The sequence below is a fragment of the Elgaria multicarinata genome, chromosome 21 (assembly GCF_023053635.1).
Source record: "Elgaria multicarinata webbii isolate HBS135686 ecotype San Diego chromosome 21, rElgMul1.1.pri, whole genome shotgun sequence".
In the NCBI taxonomy this organism is placed as follows: Eukaryota; Metazoa; Chordata; class Lepidosauria; order Squamata; family Anguidae; genus Elgaria; species Elgaria multicarinata.
Window position 1 is genome coordinate 8,677,601 of NC_086191.1, and position 19,468 is coordinate 8,697,068.

Below are 19,468 nucleotides of genomic sequence, written 5' to 3' on the forward strand. Positions count from 1 at the left end.
ACCCAGCTAAACTATTCTCTACTTTTCGCACCACCAGTGCAATAGGAGAGCGTCACGCTTCTACGTTACCCTATTTCCTTCCCCGGATCCAATGCTCAACTTCCTCCCTCTACCCCTTGAGAATCTGGGTTGCTTAAACACTACTCCGACCGCGGCCTCTTCCCCTCTCCCCCAAGAAAGGTTAGGGCAACCTACGCTGCTGAAGTAGTTGGGTTATAAGTGCAAGGATGCTGCCCGTTTTGTAAAGCAGCAAAGTTGGAAAGTCCCGCTGGATCAGACCAAGGGCCTATTTTTCCCGGTATTCTGTTCACACAGTGGGCAAACACCTGCCACAAGCCGGACAGGGGTGCAACAGCATCCTCCAGCCCATGTTCCCCAGCAACTGGTGTCCATAAGAATACTGCCTCTGATCTTGGAGCTAGCATAGAGCCATAGTAGCCACTGATAGCCTTCTCCTCCAGGAATTTCTCCAATCCGAGGCTGGCCCAAGGTATTTTGCTGCTTGAAGCAAAAAACAAGATGGCACCTGCCATAACACAGGCTCTGAACACCAAGCCTGGCCACGGCTACTCCCTGCTCAAGCCAAGCACCACCGCTTGATACGCCTGAGGCAAGGGATAAAAACCACCTTCCTACAAACTATGCGGAGAAAGGGGTTAAACGGAGAAGGATTTCAATATATAAAATAAAACACTGTGAGTTATATGCGCTGAGGTGAATGATTGTCAGAGTGGGTGCTAAATGTGTAAACTTCAGACGATAAATGCCAAACAGACACGTGGGATTTTTGTGGTAGTTAAAAACAAATTAATTAAAATTTATTTTTAAAAGTTCACAGGCTTTGTTTCAAATAAAACATTTAAAAACCTTTTTGAAACCTTTCATCCAGTCCTTCCACTCATTCACATACACGCTTTCCTTTCTCTCACACAATCACTCTTGAGCTTTCTTTATTATCTGTATTGATTAATATACATCAACTACGTGCACACCACACTCCAAAGACACCACTCTCTACCCTGAACCTCAAATTTCCTAGAACTTAAGTACTCTAAACACAGAGAGCACTAAAGACTCTAAGAGTACCTAAAAAGTCTCTCCAATCCCCTCAGTCATTCCCTTATATATCACTCCTCTCCCTCCCAAGACATCCTTACTCCACCCACTCAGGCCAACATTCTAAACTCACTGCAGACATACATTTGGGAACTGACTTTATTTATTTATTTATTTATTTTATTTTATTTAAGGATTTTTATGCCGCCATTCAGCCAAAAAAGGCTCTCACGGCGGCTTACAAAAGTATTTCTTGACAGTCCCTGCCCACAGGCTTACAATCTAAAAGACATGACACAAAAGGAAAGGGGATTGGGAGGGAGGAGGAGTTGTGGGGTGTAACGCCACAGTGCCCTCTGCCATTTTATTTATTTATTTATTTATTTATTTATTACATTTATATACCGCCCCATAAGCCGAAGCTCTCTGGGTGGTTTACAAAAGTTAAAAACAGTGAACATTAAAATATATATTAAATTTAAAACCATCAAAAACATAAAAACAATGGCCTCCAGTTAAAAACAACAGTTCTGGGGTCCGTTAAAAACAAACAAATTCAGCGTTGTTAAATGCTGTTAAATGCCTGGAAAAAGAGAAAAGTCTTGACCCGGCACCGAAAAGATAACGACGTTGGCGCCAGGCGAGCCTCATCGGGGAGATCATTCCAGAATTGGGGGGCCACCACTGAAAAGGCTCTCTCCCTTGTTGCCATCCTCTGAGCTTCCCTCGGAGTAGGCACTCGGAGGAGGACCTTAGAGGTTGAGCGCAGTGTACGGGGAGGTTCATGCCATTCCATGTGCAGAAGATGGACAATTAAAGCTTCCTTCAACACTGGTGATGGGACAGCATCCTCTACAACACCTGAAGTCAGCAGATGAACTCAGCGGTTGCCAGGCAACCTGTGTGGCCCACAGCTCTCTCCTGCAACACCTTGCAGCCTCCTCTCAGCGTTTGCCACCTGAGCCAACCCCTCACTCTAACTAATGCTTAGTCCAATTCCCCCTTTGAGAGCCACCCAAAGTGTCGGCCATCACTGCATCTTGTGGCAGTGAGTGTCACGGCTAACCCTACTGCCCGTTTTGGGGAAAGGTGTTTCAAGTAATCAATCAGACTCAGATTCGGAACTAGGGGAGGCGGCACCAGACACCAGCCAACCTGGACCAGTGGGGGAGGAAGCTCTCATGGGCGATTCCCCAGCTGGGAGTCAGCCCTCTCCAGAGCTTATCTCCTCAAGGCCAAATCCTACACACTCAGTGGGAAGAGAGGTTTCTTCTGGAGGGGAGCGCCTCAACAAGCTAGCTGATGCTAGGGTCTGCCGGAAGTTAAAACCCATGGAGCGGAAGGAAGGTGTGAGAAAGTCGGTCCAAGTAGGATTGTGCCAGAACCTGCCTCCGCACCAGGCTCTCTGAAGTTAGGGGTGTTTGGAGAAAGGCTTCCTGTTCTCCTTGGTCGGACAATTGTCTTGCTTGGTTTGCATAGTTTTGCCTAGGGAAAAGTTTCCAAGGGATTAGACTCCCTTCAATTGGAAGAGATGTTTGTCGCTTAATAAAAGCTTTGTAGATTACCTAGCAGGCCTCGTCTTTTGCCTCCCCTCGAAAGCAGGAGTTTTCAGAGAAACACGACAGTGAGTTCCATAGTTTAACTCCGCGCCGCACAAAGAAGTCCTTCCTTTGATCTGTCCTGAATCTCCCACCCATCAGTTTGCAGGGATGACCCCATGGGGTTCTAGTATTATGAGAGAGGGAGAAAAATGCCCGCAAGAGACAGAAATTGCTGAGTGACGTCCGCAGCAGACACAAAGCCGAAATGGACGGATGCAAATAACCAACGTACTTTCACAACAACAAAAAACCTGAGTACAAGAACAATCTGGAAAATTGGGGATTTATTTTCAATCCCTTCCCATAAACAATGCAGTTAAGCTACCATACACACACACACACATACGCACACCACTTCCTTCTGCTTCTGGTTTTAGTATGTACAAACTCACAACTCAATGATCATTAGATGGACTCATGCAATCTCTCCCCACCCATCCAAGAGTTTTGGAGTTCAGCTGTGGTCAGCTAAGTATTGAGATCCTTGCTGCCCTTGAACCTGACCCAACGGTCCCTTCTCCTCCGTCACGAAGAAGGAAATTCTGAGGCGGAGATGGAGAATCACAACGGCCTTCCTTCCTTCTTTCGATAGTCCAGCATCCGTGGGATCACTGGAATGTCCAGCGTAGATCACGCAAACCCTGGTGGAGATGAAGGTGAAGGATGGGAAGCTATGGCTATGAGGGGAATGGGCAGTTGAAATTCAGAGTAGATGCCCATTTTACAGACTTACACACAGAGGCCACATTTGGTTAGCTGGAGATTCCAGTCCAGGCTGCAGGAGATTCCCTGATAACCATGCCCCCTTCTCCCAACAATATTATTATTATTATTATTATTATTATTATTATTATTATTATTATTATATCAATATTTTATAGCCCATCTTTTTCCCTCTTGCAAAGAACCCAAGCGGCCTACATGGTGTCCTCTCCATTTTATCCTCACAATAACCCTGTGAGGTAGGTTACTCTGTGAGTCAGGGACTGGCCTAAAGCCACCCAGCGAGCTTCATGGATTAGAACCTGGGTCCCAGCCCAGCACTCTAACCATTATGCCGCACTGACACTCCGGCTGCTTTCCAGGCGTTTCTGCAGTATTCCCCCCATTCCGAAAGGTTGCACGGCCTCTTCTTCGTTACTGGCGGTAAGAACATTCAGCAAAGAGATGCTGGTGTTTTAGCCCCGCTCCTTCGGCCTTCTGCCCCGCCCACCCCAGGAAGGCAGCCCCCGAGAGCTGCAAGGGGTTCAACAGCTCATAGTCTAAAGAGGGGAGGGGGAACCCTTCTTGCAACATCCCTGCGCATGCAAAATGAAAGCTATATTTAGCCTCCAGAAGGTAGCTACATCTTAGGCCTAATCTATGCCTGCCATTTATCCCAGGGTGGTGGTCACGAGGTCATCCCTATGCATCCAAATGATGCACAGCTGATCCAAGGGTAAACCGGGTACGACCACTCAGTTCTCCCGGGATAGCTGCGGCTGCTTTTGTCCCGTTTTCCTCCATCATCTCGGGACCATCCCGATCTCCGCGGGGTGGTGTGGCTATCCCTCCCGGGGTCCTTCCTCTTTCCCACATGTAGCAGGACTCAGGAAATGGGCACGGAGCTGTGCGGGGGGGAGTCCGTGGGCATCGGGGTGAGGAGAGCATTTTCGCCATCTTTGGGACGGCGCTTGGCGTCTTCTAGCGCTGAGTTTGGTGTGTGTGTGTGTGTGTGTGTGTGTGTGTTTTTTAAAAAAACTCACCTTCAGCACGATCGTGCCTACGCAATTGCGCAGATGTCTCCTCTTTGAAAAAAAAAGTTGCTTCGGAACGTCCCTCTTCACTTCCGGGAGGACTCGCTGGCGTGTGGCCCCTGAGGGACAATCCCGGAAATGGAAAATGCCGTGATCGTCCCTCCCCACTCCCCAAAGGGCTGCAGGGGTGGATGAGCCCTTAGACAGCAAACCTGAGGATCCAGAATAACTCAAGGCTAGAGAGCCAACAATGAATGACTCCTTGCGTACTGGGGAGATGTGGCTACCTCTGGGGAAGGGCGGAGCAGTTGCTTATAGCGGGACCAGCTCGACGAGTCATGATAAACCCCGGGTGGCTTTAGGTCAGGGCTTGCCGAGAGCCCAGGAATGACAGTTGCCAATCTGCTCTGGCACCGGAAATGAAGCATTCCCCCGTTCCAAGGCGCATCCTGCACAAGGAGACGGATTTTGGACGGGTGAAGGAATGCGCGCCAGAATGTCACCCCTGGGGCTGTTGCTTCATCACAGATGGTGGCCATGACAACAGGGTGGCTTCCTGAAACCACACAGCCTCTGATCCCGAGCTCCGTGTGAGAGCACATGTGAGTGTGAGGGAGAGGTGGAGCGTGAGGCAGGAGCGCCTTACCCACATGAAAGCGACAGAGGAGTATACAGGGCTCCCATGGACACAAGCGCCACATGAAAGCTTCCCTGAAAGTGCACCGAGGTCCTGTGCGCACCAGCGACTTCTCACCGCTCGCTGCCACAAAGGCGCCACAAGGCATGTGCCGAGCTCTCGTGCTCACGAGCCCCTTCCCCTCCCTGACACACGCGGAAGCTTCAAATGCCCACAAATGCCTCCTCATCCGAATGCTCCAACAGGGGTGTGCGGAGCTCCTGCGTGCACAAGCGCCTTGTCCACACAAAAGCTTCATGAGATGTGTCCTGAGAGCCCATGTCCACTGGCCACCCTCCCCCACCAGTGCCTCGCTCTCAGGAAGGCCCCCTCAGAGCACGGCTGGGAGTGTGCTCTTCCCTAGAGAGCTCAGATGCCTCACTCTGAGGAGTCCTCAGAGTGAGGCATCAGGTGGGCAGCTGCGCAGCTCCTGCGAGTTTGCCACAGCAAGAGACCGGCTGTCACAGCTTTCCGGAGTGCCCGGCAAATGGATGCATCGCTCGGAGGACCTGCCAATGTGAGATCTCATACTGTCGCTTTGCAGAGTCGGGGTCTGCCCTAAGCCTTACTCTGGCCATGGCTAGACCTATCGGGTCTAGCACGATGGAGGAGGGAGGATCTCGCGATATGGTTATCATGAAATCTCCCCCTCTGTCTACACGCGACGCGCAAGGTCCTAGGAGAAAGAGGATGTCATGCCCGCTATTTTTTTCTTAAAGGAGAAGGAGCGCAGGAGCGCTCGATCGCAAAATGTCAGTATTTTTTTTTAAAAAAAACCTCACCTTCCCCCCCCCATCCCATACCCGATGGGCACAGAGCTCCTGAGGAGGTCTATGCCCCGTGCCCAGGACGCGAGGAGCCGGGACAACCTGCGACGCCCACCCACACATTCCGCACTCTGGGGATCATCCCGAGGCCACAGAAAAAGCGGGGGGAAAGGCTATGCCGATATCCCGGGGAAAGGGAAGGATCATCCCTCCCTGCTCCCGGGATCCCCTGTGTGTCATGTGAATGCACAGGGATGATCCCGGGGCGATCCCTGGGATATCAGCAGGTCTAGCCATGGCCTCAGAGAGGTCCTCAGAGTGATGTACAGGATGGCAACAGGGTCCATGGCCCTTCTAGTACACCATACACCACCCTTCCAGATGCACCCCCTGAGGGATTCACCCTGCCTCATAGAAGGGCCGGCCCTGACCGGCTCAGTCTCAGCCACTGTTCCATCCTTCGTGTCTAGAGCTCAACTCCCTGTCACTGGGGGATGAGGATCTCCAGCGAGGAAGACTTGGGAAGCAGGAAAAGGGGGGGGGCAAAGGAGTCGCTGGTAAACTGGACTCCCGTCGTAACTATTGCTCATCCGGCGAGCCGTGACTAAAGACTGGGAAATGGGTGGCGCCCGAGCGTTCCACGCTGGCCCAGCGCCAGGCGACGGAAGGAGATGGACTTGCGCCACCATCACAGCCTCCTGGTATCTCCGTGAGGTGTCTCCCACACACGCCTTCCCGAGATATAAAACGGTGGCAGGAGAAGCAGGCTTCACCAGCACACCGGATCCCTTGGAGCAGGTAAGTCGGCCTTTCCCTTCGGGGCTCCTCCGGGGATCCCGTCCCCAATGGAAAGGGCTGCGTGTCATTTGAGGCAGTAGCAGCGACGGCAGGGGAAGAATCTCTTCTCCTGAAACCCCCCTCCTTTTCTTCCACAACCCCACCCTTTTCTTGCTTCTCTGCACCTCATCGCTGAGGACAAGTTCGGGCAGCGTCAAACATTCCCTTTCCCAAAACACGTCGCTGCAGCTCGGGAAAGATCAGGGGAGCGAAGGTGGGGGAAAGAAAAGAGGCAGGAGCTGACCCGAAAAAGTTAAAAAGAACCCTTCCCCCCCCTCTTCTGTCGCCTGCACTAGGAGAAAAGACCCAGCGTCGGATTCCGAGCCTATCCGTGGGATCTAACTCGGCGGACCTCGACGAGCCGACAGCCGCACTGCGTTCCAAAAGGGGGATTTTGCCGACGCGCCGAACCAACCCGCTCAAGGAAAAATGGGCTGCCGGTGCTGCAAGAAACGAAAGGTCAATTGGGAACGGTGTTTAAGCCTTCTGGTTTTCTGGGGATAGGACAGGAGAAGCAACTGTTGGAAACCCTTCTGGAACGGAGGGGCGGGGTGTGTGTATATATATTTTCGGCATGTAGAGGATGCAGTTTTGTGCCGTCTGTGGACCCATCTCTTTTACTGAACTCAACAGAGGTGACGGTCTTCCATGGATCTGGGAGAACCAGATAACTCCATGCTCTAAGGAGTTGGATGGTGTTGACCAAAGATGGAGCCCAATGATTTCATACTAGAGGGAGCCAAATGGCGTTGACCAAAGATGTTGAGTGCCATCCTCATCCCTTAAGATTCTAGGACAGAGTGAAAGAATGTCTTTTCTCGTGCAACCAGCTTCCTATAATGAAAAGTCAAGTTGTTGTTGATCAAACCAAACCAGTTCTTTCTAGTGCCGTAGAACGTTGGGAGTCAAGGCCTACAAAGACGTTGCTATCATCCCAGCAAGGTCCTCAGCTCCTTCGGAATGGTTTCCCTCCTGAGACGCGTTGAAAGATTACAGCTAGAAACATCTCAATGGAAGCGTCTCAGTGGTTTGGGAACGAAAACACGCAGACACACGCACCACCCAACAAATTGGGGCCGTAATTCCAGAAGGAGCTGAAACTGTTGCCAAGGCTAGCGTTGAGTCAGAGTTTGCCATTGTCAACTGGGATGGTGTTGACATGGGACGTGACAAAAGAAAAGAGCTGGAAGAAGCTGTTTGTGGGGAAATGAGGTGGCTGAGGCTGCTGCAGGCAGGCTGTATGCAAGCCGTGTGTGTATACGGATGGACTTATATGTGTGTAGGGTCAGAGGTCAGAGGGGGCTGTCATGTGACCAAGGATGACATCTTGTCATAGTGGGCCTGAATACCGACAGAAATCTGCTTTCTCCAAAGTGGTGCCCTCCAGATCTTTGGGGCTACAACAGCCCCAGCCAACATCGCCAATGGTTGGGGATGATGGGTGTTGTAGTAGCCAACACCTCTGACGGCACCGGGGTTGGGTCCAACCTTGTGTGTCCTGGGCCTTCTGTCTTGGCCCCAAGTTGGTTTTAAATATCTGCGAGGGTCAAGTGGAAGGAGGTTCGTTGAGGGAAACGCCACCAAAGCTCTTGCTGCTCTCGGTTTTCCCTGAAAAAAGGGGTGTTTGGAATTTCTTTTTAAATCATGTTTGGTGTTTGCTGTTTGACGCACAACGTGATCCTGCCCACGATGACTTAGAAGTCATCTGTAAACCGCCCAGAGAGCTTTGGCTATGGGGCAGTATATAAATGCAAATAATAATAATAATAATAATAATAATAATAATAATGGCAGCTCTAGTGAGAGCGAAACAAGAATCGCGCTCAAACAAGAGGGCCGTTAGAGAACAAAACTCACTCATTCCGCCCCCATGCTGATGCACCATTCATACTTAATTCATGAATGAGCTCTATGAAAGTGGATGAACTTACTTTCAAGTAAGCACAGACAGGACTGGGCTTACGATTTTTTGTCCTTGATGAATGAGGCACACTCAGCACTTTTACGCTGTGTATTTCTCTCTCTCTCTCCGTAGTTCCTTAAATCCAGCTGCATCCAGAGTTGAGATTTTTTTTAAAAAAAAAACATTAAAATGAATTGGGAGAATATACAGTCGAAATGCTGCAAGCAAAGTGTGATTATGGCTCATGCTCCTACCAGTTTGGCGCGGTCGCTGTTAATAGCTCCTTAGGAGGTTGAGGCACTTTGGTGTATCCCAGAGAAGGCCATGGGTGGGATGAAAAAACCCGGAATAATCGGGAGAAGGAGAGCAGAGCCAAAATTCCACAGAAGGTGGTTTTCTGAGAAGCAGTCTGGGATTTTTCCTCACCCCTCCCCAGTAGAAAAAGAAGGGTGCTTCGTAGAATTTTCTCTGAATATTCTCCATCTTTGCCTGCTGTCCCCCTACCCTGAGAATGGCCTGGAATGACACTAGGCCCGAGGCATTGATGAGGATGGAAAATGGCGGCCACCCAGGCTGTTTGTCGCAGTTCTAGGGGCAGTGGAGTCCCCACCACGGAAAATTGGCGAATTTCTCCTTCTTATAGAGAAGTTCATTGAAATGGTGTCCTCAGTCTTTTAGCCTTCAAATAGTGCGGAGAATTACGAGAGGCCACTGGCGCGTAGCTCTCAGAACCAAGCGCAACGGGATGCATTTTACAGCTCCTCCCCCTTAAAGCGGAGGGCCTGGGTGAAAATGTCTCATGGAGGGAATCTACACGTCGTACTGAAGACGCCTGCGTGCGCCTCCAGTGCGCCCTCAAAACGATGGTGTAGACGGAGAAAGAGCTCAGCTTCCGCTTCCGCCGAGCTCTCCGACCTGGGTGGCTCTTACCCCGGCAGCAGGAGGCCGGCGGGGAGGCGGCGGCGGTGGCAAGGACGCGGCCGGTTCCCCAGCCTCCTCCTCCTCTGCCTCTTCCTCCGTCTCTTCTTTCTCCATCTACACCATCGTTTTGAGGGCACACTGGAGGCGCACGCAGGCGCCTTCAGTATGACGTGTAGATTCCCTCCATCTTGGCACTCGTATCAACTAAAGCAGGGAAGCAGAGGACCCGTTCCTAGAAAAACAGCTGCGGTGGGCAACGTTGTGTGAAGAGGGCGCAGGCCTCTTCAGTCCGAGGGCCGGATTCCATCTCGGGAGCCACATTCCAGCGAGGCTGAAGGCAAAGGGGGCGGGGCTAAAATATCAACGCCAGCAGATTGGAGCTGAAAGCTCTTAATGCCAGTAGCTGTGCCTTAGGAAAGGCATTTCTAGAACTGGGGATGTGGGAACCCCCTGATGAAGTGGCGAAGGCGGTGTGGTCCTGTGGCCCATGGATCTGGGATTCGTCACCACTGGCATAGGCCTTGCTGACTCTGCCGTAAGTCCTATCTTCAGTGTACCTGATCAGGGGGACCATAGTATGCCAGTACCTGATGAAGAACAGCTGGGCATCACATACACCTGCACTGATGCACTCATGCGCACCCAGTGCACAACTGAGCGCATCTTAAAGCTTGGTCTGCTCTCAGGCGCTCCCACACCTGCCTCTAGGAAGAGGATGGATTCTATCTTGAGGCTTAAAATGATTTGGCAGCGATATCATTGTGCCTGATGCGCTGAAATCTAGAATCCATTCCACAAGGTACCCAGAATCCCTTTGGGACCCAATCTCCAATATGGCTCCTTGTGTCCTTTTGACCTGTTCTGCTTCCTTATTGGAACAGACTCTACTTTGGCGTTCCCAGCCGGTTGCCCTCCAGATGGTTTTTAACTGCAATTCACAACATCCCAGATCATTGACATGTTGGCTGGAGACGATGGAGGCTGTAGACCCAAACATCTGCCAGGCAACTGGTTGGAGAAGGTTGTTCTAAACTTGTGTCAATGAAAAAGGATTAAGTTTGGGGATTACTGGCTAGGATGAAATGTCAAAGGAGGCATAAATTGATCAGGAGCTGATCCATCAGGAAAACCACTGAGCCTATGCAGCAATGTCCGAATGCTGGAGAAAGGTCATGGATGTCTTCTGCTGCATTAGGAGATGGAATGGATTCATCTGGGGTTGAATGAAATAGACACAGAGAGTGAGGTGTGTCTGCTAGATGAGTTGCGGGTCCTTGGTCAACAGCTGGTTGGCCACTGTGTGATTAGATGGACCCCTGGTCTGATCCAGCAGGGCTCTTTTTGTGTTCTTATGGGTTCCGATATTGTAAAGGGAGGGGGGATAAGACACAGTAGGGATGGATCTTGTTTTGGTGCCGAGAGGAGGAAGAAAGAGAGACCACCATTCACTTTGGTATGGTGTGGAGGAGAAGGTAGTTGCTGGCCTTCACCATCTACTGATCTGGTCCAAAATGGAACTAGACAGTTTGGGTCTCACCCTTGGTGGACTGGAGGTGGGGATGAAGAACGGATATCAGTTTGAGATTGCTCCTCAGCCCTGGTGTGCAATCTTTCGGAGATGAATGATGCTAGTTGGAGTTTCAGGGAGTGTGTAATTGTGTAGGCGGGAGACAGGCTGGTTCAACAGCTTTCTCGAGATCTCAGACTTCTGCTAATGTCTCATAACTCCTAATAATGCGGTCTCCATCTTTCTCCTCTCTCTCTCTCTCTCTTTCTCCCCCCCCCCCACAACCTTTTCTGCTGGCTACAGGACAGCCAAGAGCTCACAGACGTCGAGCGGGCCATCGAAATCGTCATCAACAACTTTCACTGTTATGCAGTGAAGGGCCGCAAAGAGTGCCTCACCCCCAATGAGCTGAAGGACCTGGTGGGACAGAGGCTGCCGCATTTAGCAAAGGTGAGGGGAGGGGCCCGGTTGGGATGGACGGCCCAACCCAGCAGGTGGCCCAAAGAGGCCACCTAGGGAAGCAGAGCTCTCAGGGGTTGGAACTTACCGATGGAGGGATACGTCTCCCGACATCCTAGATCAGAGGTTCCGTATGAGAATTTGTATCATCCCATTGGCCGTGCTTGCTGGGGCTGATGGGAGTTGTAGTCAAAAGGTATGGTTGCCTGACTAGACCCTTGATGTGGGATTCTCAGGTGTGGAGGCCATTGTGAGCAATTGTGTCCCCGGATGCCTTTTCTCTTGCTCTGGGCAAGTGAATGGAACAAAACCGCCACGGAGCAGGGAAATCAGGATGCTGAACCGGGCTCCTATGGTCCTCAGGTCGACCGAAGTGTCTTCTGGTAAAGGGGGGGGGGGAAGGATGGAGAGGAAGCTGTTGGAAAACATCTGGACCACCTGTAAAAATTCCATGAATGTGGCGGTGCGATTCCACAACAAAAGCCTCATCTGGAAGCTCCCCCGGGTTAAAAACGATCCTTAAAAAGCAGCAGCAGGACGCTTGAAACGCTTGCTGCGATGAAGAAGGCCTTTGATGCGTGTCTGAAATGGCCACCGCTTTGGATGGCTTTAAAAGGGGTTCAGACAAAGTCCTGGAGGAGAAGGCTGTCCATGGTTGCTAGTCCAGATGGCTCTATGCTGCCTCCAGTATCAGAGGCAGTCTGCCTGTTTACACCAGTTGCTGGGGAACATGGGTGGGAAAGTGCTGTTGCACTCCTGTTCTGCTTGTGGGTTTTCTGGGGGCAGCTGGGGGCCACTGTGTGAACAGAATGCTGGACTAGATGGACCCTGGGTCTCATCCAGCATGGAACTTCTTAGGTACATAAAAGCAAACACAGAGAGAGATCTCTGCTGGGAGTCATTGCAACGGTTTTTTGGGGGGCGGGCGAGGGTGGCCATTGATGAATTGTCAAAAAAGAGGAATGTATCACCTGGAGAGAAATAGAGAGAGCAGAGAGGACACCAATTTGCATAAAAAAATCCATGTGTAGATGTGAATCTAGAAATAATTATAATTTAAATAGAAATATACATCACACTATAGTATGGAAAACTGACCAGGTGACCTATGTGCCAGGTAGTGTGAATGGGCAATTTCAAGGCCTGGCTCTTCGTGATCTTTAAACCAGACCTGGACTTGACAGCCCATCAACTGGAGAACTCCTTCAAAATAGAGGATTGCTCTCTGTAACAGAGGACAGATGGTCACTCGACTTTGAGGCCGCTACTTTGTGGTACGCGGGGTCCCATCTGTAGGCCAGAAGGAGACCTTGCAGGGCCGGCCCAAGACATTGTGGTGCTTGAGGCAAAGAACAAGATGGCACCCTCTCTCATTTCATGTACAAAAGCCAACTGGATGGTTTCCTCAATACTGACAATGGCAAATCATCCTGCACAGCACTTGAAGGAGCAGACCAGCTTAGGGGGCACAGGGCAGACTGCATGGTCCACAATTCTCTCCTCTGACACCTTGTCGCTGCTTCATTCTGCCTCATGGTAGGGCCGGCCCTGGTTTTGACGGTTCTCTTTTCTCAATGCAGGGTGTCGGGACGCTGGAGGAGAAGATTGAGTGTCTTGGAGATAACGAAGAAGCCAAATTGCAGTTCGGCGAGTACTGGGATATCATGGGAGACGCGGCCAAAGGTTGCCGAGTCCCAGGGAGCAAGAAGTAACGGGAATCGGGGAAGATCCATGAGGCCTCGGACCATTTACAAAGGAAAAAAGAATGAGAGACTGTCCACTATGATGTCAACGTTTGTCCATGCAGTGTTAATATCTGGGAAGCTCCCTCTACCTTCTCACCTTCTCCAGTTCTGGAATGTCAAAGTCCAGAGCTGATCTCCTTTCCTTCAAGTCAAGAATCTTTCAAGTTCTGTCCCAGTATCCTCTACTCTTCGGGTTTGCTCTAGAACAACATTGGTTTGTGAGCCTTCCAGAATGGTGACATTCTGGGTTCCTGATCGCCCAACACTAAAACCTTCAAACAGGGAGGTTTTACCGGTTGAGCTCTGGAATAAAATATTTCTGCTGGTAGTCTAGAATGCTCGTGATTCCATTTTCAGACCTTAGATTTTCAGGTTTTGATTGAAGGATCTTCGGGACAGCACTGGTGCTCATTTTCACACCAGTTTATTTGAGATATTCAACCCTTCAAGGCTTTACTTAAAAACAAAAAACCATAACAATCCCCATCTCTAGATCCACGAACCACTGGATCTCTAAATCCAGAGCTCCCAAACACTGTGATCCCCTCCATTTTCTGGATCTGGAAGCCAGAATCCTAAACTGATTTGCTCCAGATTCTAAGAATATTTTAATAATAATATTTTTATTTTTTATTTTATTTTTTGCTTCGTTTTTTTTTTTTTTAAGAAAAAAATTAAAACCATAAATCTAATTTAAAGTTTTGATCTCTCCAGATTCGGGATGTTTAATAAACTTCTCCAGCCAAAGGTTTTCCTGTTTCTCCTCGTGTCAAATTGGCTAGTTTGGTTGGCGTTTTCATTTGCTAAAAATCCATTGCATTGATGGCCCTTTCCGCATCAGCCTTGCTTACTGGTTCGAAGAGCAGAATTAGGGCTGGTCTTCCATATTCAGGGGCTACGCTGATTCTATGCCAGAGGTGTCAAACCTTACGCCTGCAACCCAAATTTGGACCACCTGGGTTCCCCAAATGGTGTGTCAATTTCCCCTAGCTGTACCCCCTTTCCCCCAACAGCTGACTGTTTAGTAGTTTCCAGATTTGGTGCAGTACTCCCTTCCCAAAGTTTGAAAATGCCTCTGCTAAGGCCATAGCTAGACCTAAGGTTTATCCCTGGATCATCCAGGGGTCAAACCTGTTCATCTAGGTGACACACAGGGGATCCAGTGCTCAGGCAGGGGTGAACCCTGGATGATCCCAGGGTAAACCTTAGGTCTAGCTGTGGCCTAAGTCTTCGTTACTGGCGTTGAGCTAAAATGTGACGGCATTTCTGCCCCTGCCCCTTTTGCGGTCAGGCCCCCCCCCCCCCCCGGAATGCAGCCCCCGAGAATTTCTCCGAAAGAGGGAAACCGGCCTACAGCTTGAAAGAGGTTTGACACCTCGGTTCTATGCAGCGGTGTTGAGAAACCAGGCTGCATCTGTCCATGCAAGAAGGAGCTGGTGACGGAGAGAAGTGATGGAGAGGGCGGGTCAGGATTAGGCGATTGCTCAGAACGTGTATGGCCACAGGGAGAAAGAGGCCACAAGTATGAATGGAAGCTTAATGAGAGCATGGATTTTGCTTAGCATTGACAGCCAACTGGCCCAACCAGCTACAGTTGTGGTAACCTGTATTGTGGTTGGAATGACTCCAGGTTCCTACAGGCTCCACACCTAAACCTGACCACTTTTTTTGGCTTTGCCTCCACCTCTAACCCAACCAGAGTCCTAATCTGGCCCTGCTCCATAACCCCTCGTCCCTGCCCTGCCTCATGGCTCCTAGATCTTGTCGAATCAAGTCTGGCTTGCTTCTTTGACTACCACGTCAGCATTCGATGCATTTCAAGGAAAGAGGAGATGCATCTTCAGCCCCTAACAGCAGCAACGAAGAAGGCCATCAAGCGGTAGATTTGTGCCAGTCCTTAGTGGGGTCCCTCAATCCGTCTCAGTAGAATTCGCCAGGGGCCTAAATATACCATTTTGTGCATTTGCCCTCGGAAAGGCCTGTGGCCTAGAAGTCCTGTCAGTGGTAGTTGTAGGGCAGAACTTCCAGCTTCCATTCCCTCTTGTGGAAGGGAAGCGGAGTCCAGTGGTTAGAAGAAGAGGCTAGCAATGAGAGAGAGATGGATGTGGGGGAGATAGGTCGTCAAAGATTATTTGGGCTTAGTGTTGGTTTCTCCAGGGATTCCCTACCACATAACTTCGGACAAGTCAAATGGGACCAGTATTTCCCTAGCTGTCCAGCGATCCGTCTCGTCAAGGCCTGATTTCTCCCATCCCATCCCATCCCTACATCTGGCAAGCTGAGTAATCACAGATTTTCGACGGCTCGGATGTGGTGGTGGTTCATTATGACCTGTTCTGTTGGTTGCCATAATTTTTTTTTGTATAAATCGATGCAATAAAAACAGGGGGAGGAACCCACAAGAAATACATTAGTGAGTGCTTCATTGTCTGATCTCATTCACATCTCGTTTAAGGGGGCAGATTTAGGCTATTCTTCCCCAGCTATTGGCCATGCTGGCTAGGAATGATGGGTTTTGTAGTCCAAGATCTGCAGAGCACCAGTTGGAAGACCCCTGCAAGAACCTCCAAGATATACACAGACAGGGAAGAGTTGTTAAGCAAGATGTATAAGTCATAATAGTTTTTGCTGTCTCTCCCAAACACACACAAAATATTCAACACAGTGGTCTTATTTTAAGGAGTGAAACTGTGAGCAGCATTTTTAAAATATTAAAATCTGGCAAAGCTGGAATGAAATAAACTATCTTTGCCAATGGCATCTAGCTTGCACACCTTAGTCAGACAGCTAATAGAGAAGGCGGGGCATAATTGAGAGGCGATCACCTGTTTTACATCCCGAACGTCCCAAGTTCTATACCTGGATTCTCCAGCTTTGTTGGCGTTTTAAAGAAATCAGAGAAGGGATACGGGAGAAATTCGCTCGGTCCACGTTTGAATGCAAGCTGGCCTAATGCCACACTTCCAAACCAATATGCAACGGTGAACCTCAGTTATCCTTCCAATTCACACACCTCAGAATTTGCAACGGAGCTCCCGAATTCAAAAAAGAAGCATAAAACAGCTGTATATGAGGGACAGGTGCACACACACAAAAAAACACCTGCCCACAAAAAGAATGTTTAAAAAATGCATTTTCTTAGGAAAGCCGATTGGGGGGGAAAACCACGCGTAAGTTAGGCATGCATAGTGTACATACATTCGTGTACCGTGAATGGGCTTCTATGATAGTTTTGTCTGTAAAGTAAAAAGGGGTGGGATTTGAAATGTACTGCCATGTTGGGGACCCCAGACCTAGATGGACAAAAACCGCTAAATGGGAGACATCAGCATCTTTTCCCCCTGCAAGCAGAAACTTAGCTGAGAGACAGGGTGCTAAATGAAATATGGCAGAGATTTAAATAGGGGCGAGGAAGCGGTGGCCTGGCAGATGTGACTGGACTCCAACCCCCATCATTCTCACCCACTGCACAGGCTGGCTGGGAGTGATGGGACTTGTAGTCCAGCAACATCTGAAGGATCCCGGGTTCCCCACTCCTGAACCCCTACAGCTCCTCAGCTTGCGAGTGCCGTGTGAATGACGGGGAAAATACATTCCCTGTTTAACTGCGGGGAAAATACATGTGCTTGAGAGACATGCGCAGTCTGGGTTTTGCTCCTGCAGGATTGCGCATGGGCACTTCTCGCTGTGCGCATGCGTAAATCTTGGGATCAGACTGAATGGATGTTTCCTTCGTTTAGGAACTCCGTGGCGCCAAGCCAATAACTTGTCCTCAGCCTTAGTCCCCTGTCGTGAAATTAATCTAGTTATGACCTCTTTTAGAGGGTTGTTGTGAGGGCAGATTATGCAAGAAACACACACGCGCGCACGTGATGGGAAATCAAACCCTTTCTTGAAGATCTGACGTGTGTGTGTGTGTGTGTGTGTGTGTGTGTGATATGTCATTGAGTACTACAAACACATGGGTGGACTTTTATATAAGACCTACAAACCAACCATGCAAGGTTGGCCTCTGACAGGTATTACCCAGGGGACCTTCTCTTCTGCTGCTCCCAGACTGTGGAATGGCCATTGGAGGAGATCAGTCAACTTAACAGTCTTTTAACATTTAAGAAAGCTATAAAGACTGATCTCTTCCGGCACTGGCAGGCCTATCCAGGGGAAATTTAGGATGCTTTTAGTATTAGTATGTTTTTTAGGAAGTTTTAACAATGTATACTACGCTTTTAATCAATATTTTATATATTATATACTTACTGTTGTTCCCTGCCTCAATCAGGATGGAGAGGCGGGTAAGAAATAAATTTATTATTATTGATTATGATTATGATTATTACAATGTATGCATATACAAGACAAGTTATTTTGGAAGCTGAGACAGAAAATTGCACCAGTCTCTCTCTCTCTCTCTCTCTCTCTCTCTCAGAGGAAAAACACTGCAATAATAAATGAAATAACTAACAATTAACTGCCCTTTCATGACACACAAAACCAGCAGACCCGTCACTCTGCCGAATGGTAGGGCCGGCCAATGGAGGCTTTCCAGTGTGGGTATCACCACCTCAGAGACGACGCTATTCAATGACGTTCGCACCGGCGGCCACCAAAAGTTGAGAAAGCCAGACGAAGTAGGAAGGGCTCGTGTTGTGTTGTAGGGTTCCCTCACTGTGGGGGCAGATTTCACAATGGGGTAGCCGTGTTTCTCTCAGCCACCATGGGAACTGGTAAATAGATATTAGGGCACAAGGGTGTGGCGTGACTTTAATTAGACAGACGGGGAATGTGTCACAGAATGAGAGGAGGTGAGAATGCCAGGAGCCAAAAACCCAAGGTGGTAGCTTAGGGTTGGAGAAAGGTTGGGGGAATTCCATCTGAGAAGAACTCAAGGCTTTGAGAGAAAAGCAAAATATAAGGATATCAGAAATGCCCTGCTTGGTCAGACCAAGGGTCCGTCTAGTCCAGCACTCTGTTCACACAGTGGCCAACCAGCCATTGGCCAGGGATGAACAAGCAGGACATGGTGCAACAGCACCCTCCCACCCATGTTCCCCAGCAACTGGTGCACACAGGCTTACTGCCTCGAATACTGGAGGCAGCACACAACCGTCAGGGCTAGTAGCCATGGATAGCCTTTGCCTCCAGGAATTTATCCAACCCCCTTTTAAAGCCATCCAGATTGGTGGCCATCACTACATCTTGTGGTAATGAGTTCCATAATTTTACTATGCGCTATGTGAAGAAGATAGTTCCCCACCCACCCCAGAACTCTGCAAATCAGGGCTGGATGAACCTGTTCATTTTGATTTCTCTCCGTTTCTCAGTATTCCAATCTTAAGTTTTAGATCGTCTCGGACTTGGGAAATTTCTCTAGCCTTAAGTCTGGTTGATCCCAAATGTTAAAAACTTTTTTTTTAAAGAAACAGTTCACATGAAAATTCCTAAGACTTTTTGTGCACATTCCTCAGTCCGAATCCATACGGCTTTTGCATGCATTGTGGCCTAATACCGACATTTTTTGCAAGTAATTTTCCTAACACAATTCATTTTTTAAACCTTGCTTTCCCCCTGCGTTTGTTTTGATTGTAGAACGCCATTGCAAAATTCGTAGAAGTGCGAATTTCGAGGGAAATGGAGTTTAGGTTCGCCAGTTGGTTCAAAAGTGTGAACTTAGGTACGGTTGCCTTAAAATGCAAACTGGGTGAATTTCTCCTCCATCCCTAGTGAAAATGGCCTCTCAATATTCTCCATTTACCTATGTCATGGCTAATCCATATTGACCGATGGGACCTGCAACAAATTGATGCAGCACTGAATGCTCTTGTTCAGGGTTCCAACCAACCAGCCAGCCAGACCCTTTCCCACAATATTCCATTCCATTCCATTGCTTCCTCTCCCCTGAGTTTTCTGTCTACCCTCCAAGAGCCGGTAAACACGATTGTGCTCAACCTTTAATTGGGTGCTTTGGGGTCCCCCATTTATTTGCCGTTTTGAAAACGACAACAATCTTGCAAAACCTGCTTCTTCCCTGATTCTGTTGATACCTCTCTCTCGTGCATGGATGAAGCTGGTTTGGCTACAGACAGACAGTTCACTATGAGTAGATATGATACATTACTGATGTGCAACTTCAGTTTCAGAGGCAATTTGCCTCTAAATCATCCAAATATTTCCAGCCATCACATTGCTAGCACGCTTCCTGGAGGCATGGCACCGGCCACTTTTGGAATGTGGAATCAGACTATGCCGGATGACATAGATCT

At 49.2% G+C, this 19,468-nt stretch overlaps 2 protein-coding genes across 3 annotated transcripts in view; both read left to right on the forward strand.

The window, feature by feature from the left end:
* Positions 1–19,468, forward strand: part of LOC134412125 (protein S100-A13-like) — a 344,998-nt gene that overhangs the window by 19,670 nt on the left and 305,860 nt on the right. The window contains exon 4 of one of the 2 annotated variants that reach the window (XM_063145927.1): positions 10,923–10,936. The exons of the other annotated variant lie outside the window; for it this stretch is intronic. The gene's annotated coding sequence lies outside the window, so the exon portion shown is untranslated. Of the gene's footprint in view, positions 1–10,922; positions 10,937–19,468 lie in introns of those variants that run through there. 2 annotated transcript variants of the gene reach the window in all.
* On the forward strand, positions 6,511–13,846 carry LOC134412124 (protein S100-A14-like). Its single transcript, XM_063145924.1, has 4 exons — positions 6,511–6,634; positions 6,970–7,132; positions 11,308–11,454; positions 13,044–13,846. The coding sequence occupies exons 2-4, from the start codon at positions 7,103–7,105 to the stop codon at positions 13,173–13,175; spliced, it is 309 nt and encodes a 102-aa protein (XP_063001994.1). The 5' UTR covers positions 6,511–6,634; positions 6,970–7,102; the 3' UTR covers positions 13,176–13,846.

Bases quoted from the DNA above. Each gene is read 5' to 3' on its own strand.
- LOC134412124 (XM_063145924.1), top strand. From the start codon at position 7,103: ATGGGCTGCCGGTGCTGCAAGAAACGAAAG. The intron at 7,133-11,307 runs GTCAATTGGGAA...TGCTGGCTACAG, and splicing joins GGTGCTGCAAGAAACGAAAG to GACAGCCAAGAGCTCACAGA. The intron at 11,455-13,043 runs GTGAGGGGAGGG...TTCTCAATGCAG, and splicing joins GGCTGCCGCATTTAGCAAAG to GGTGTCGGGACGCTGGAGGA.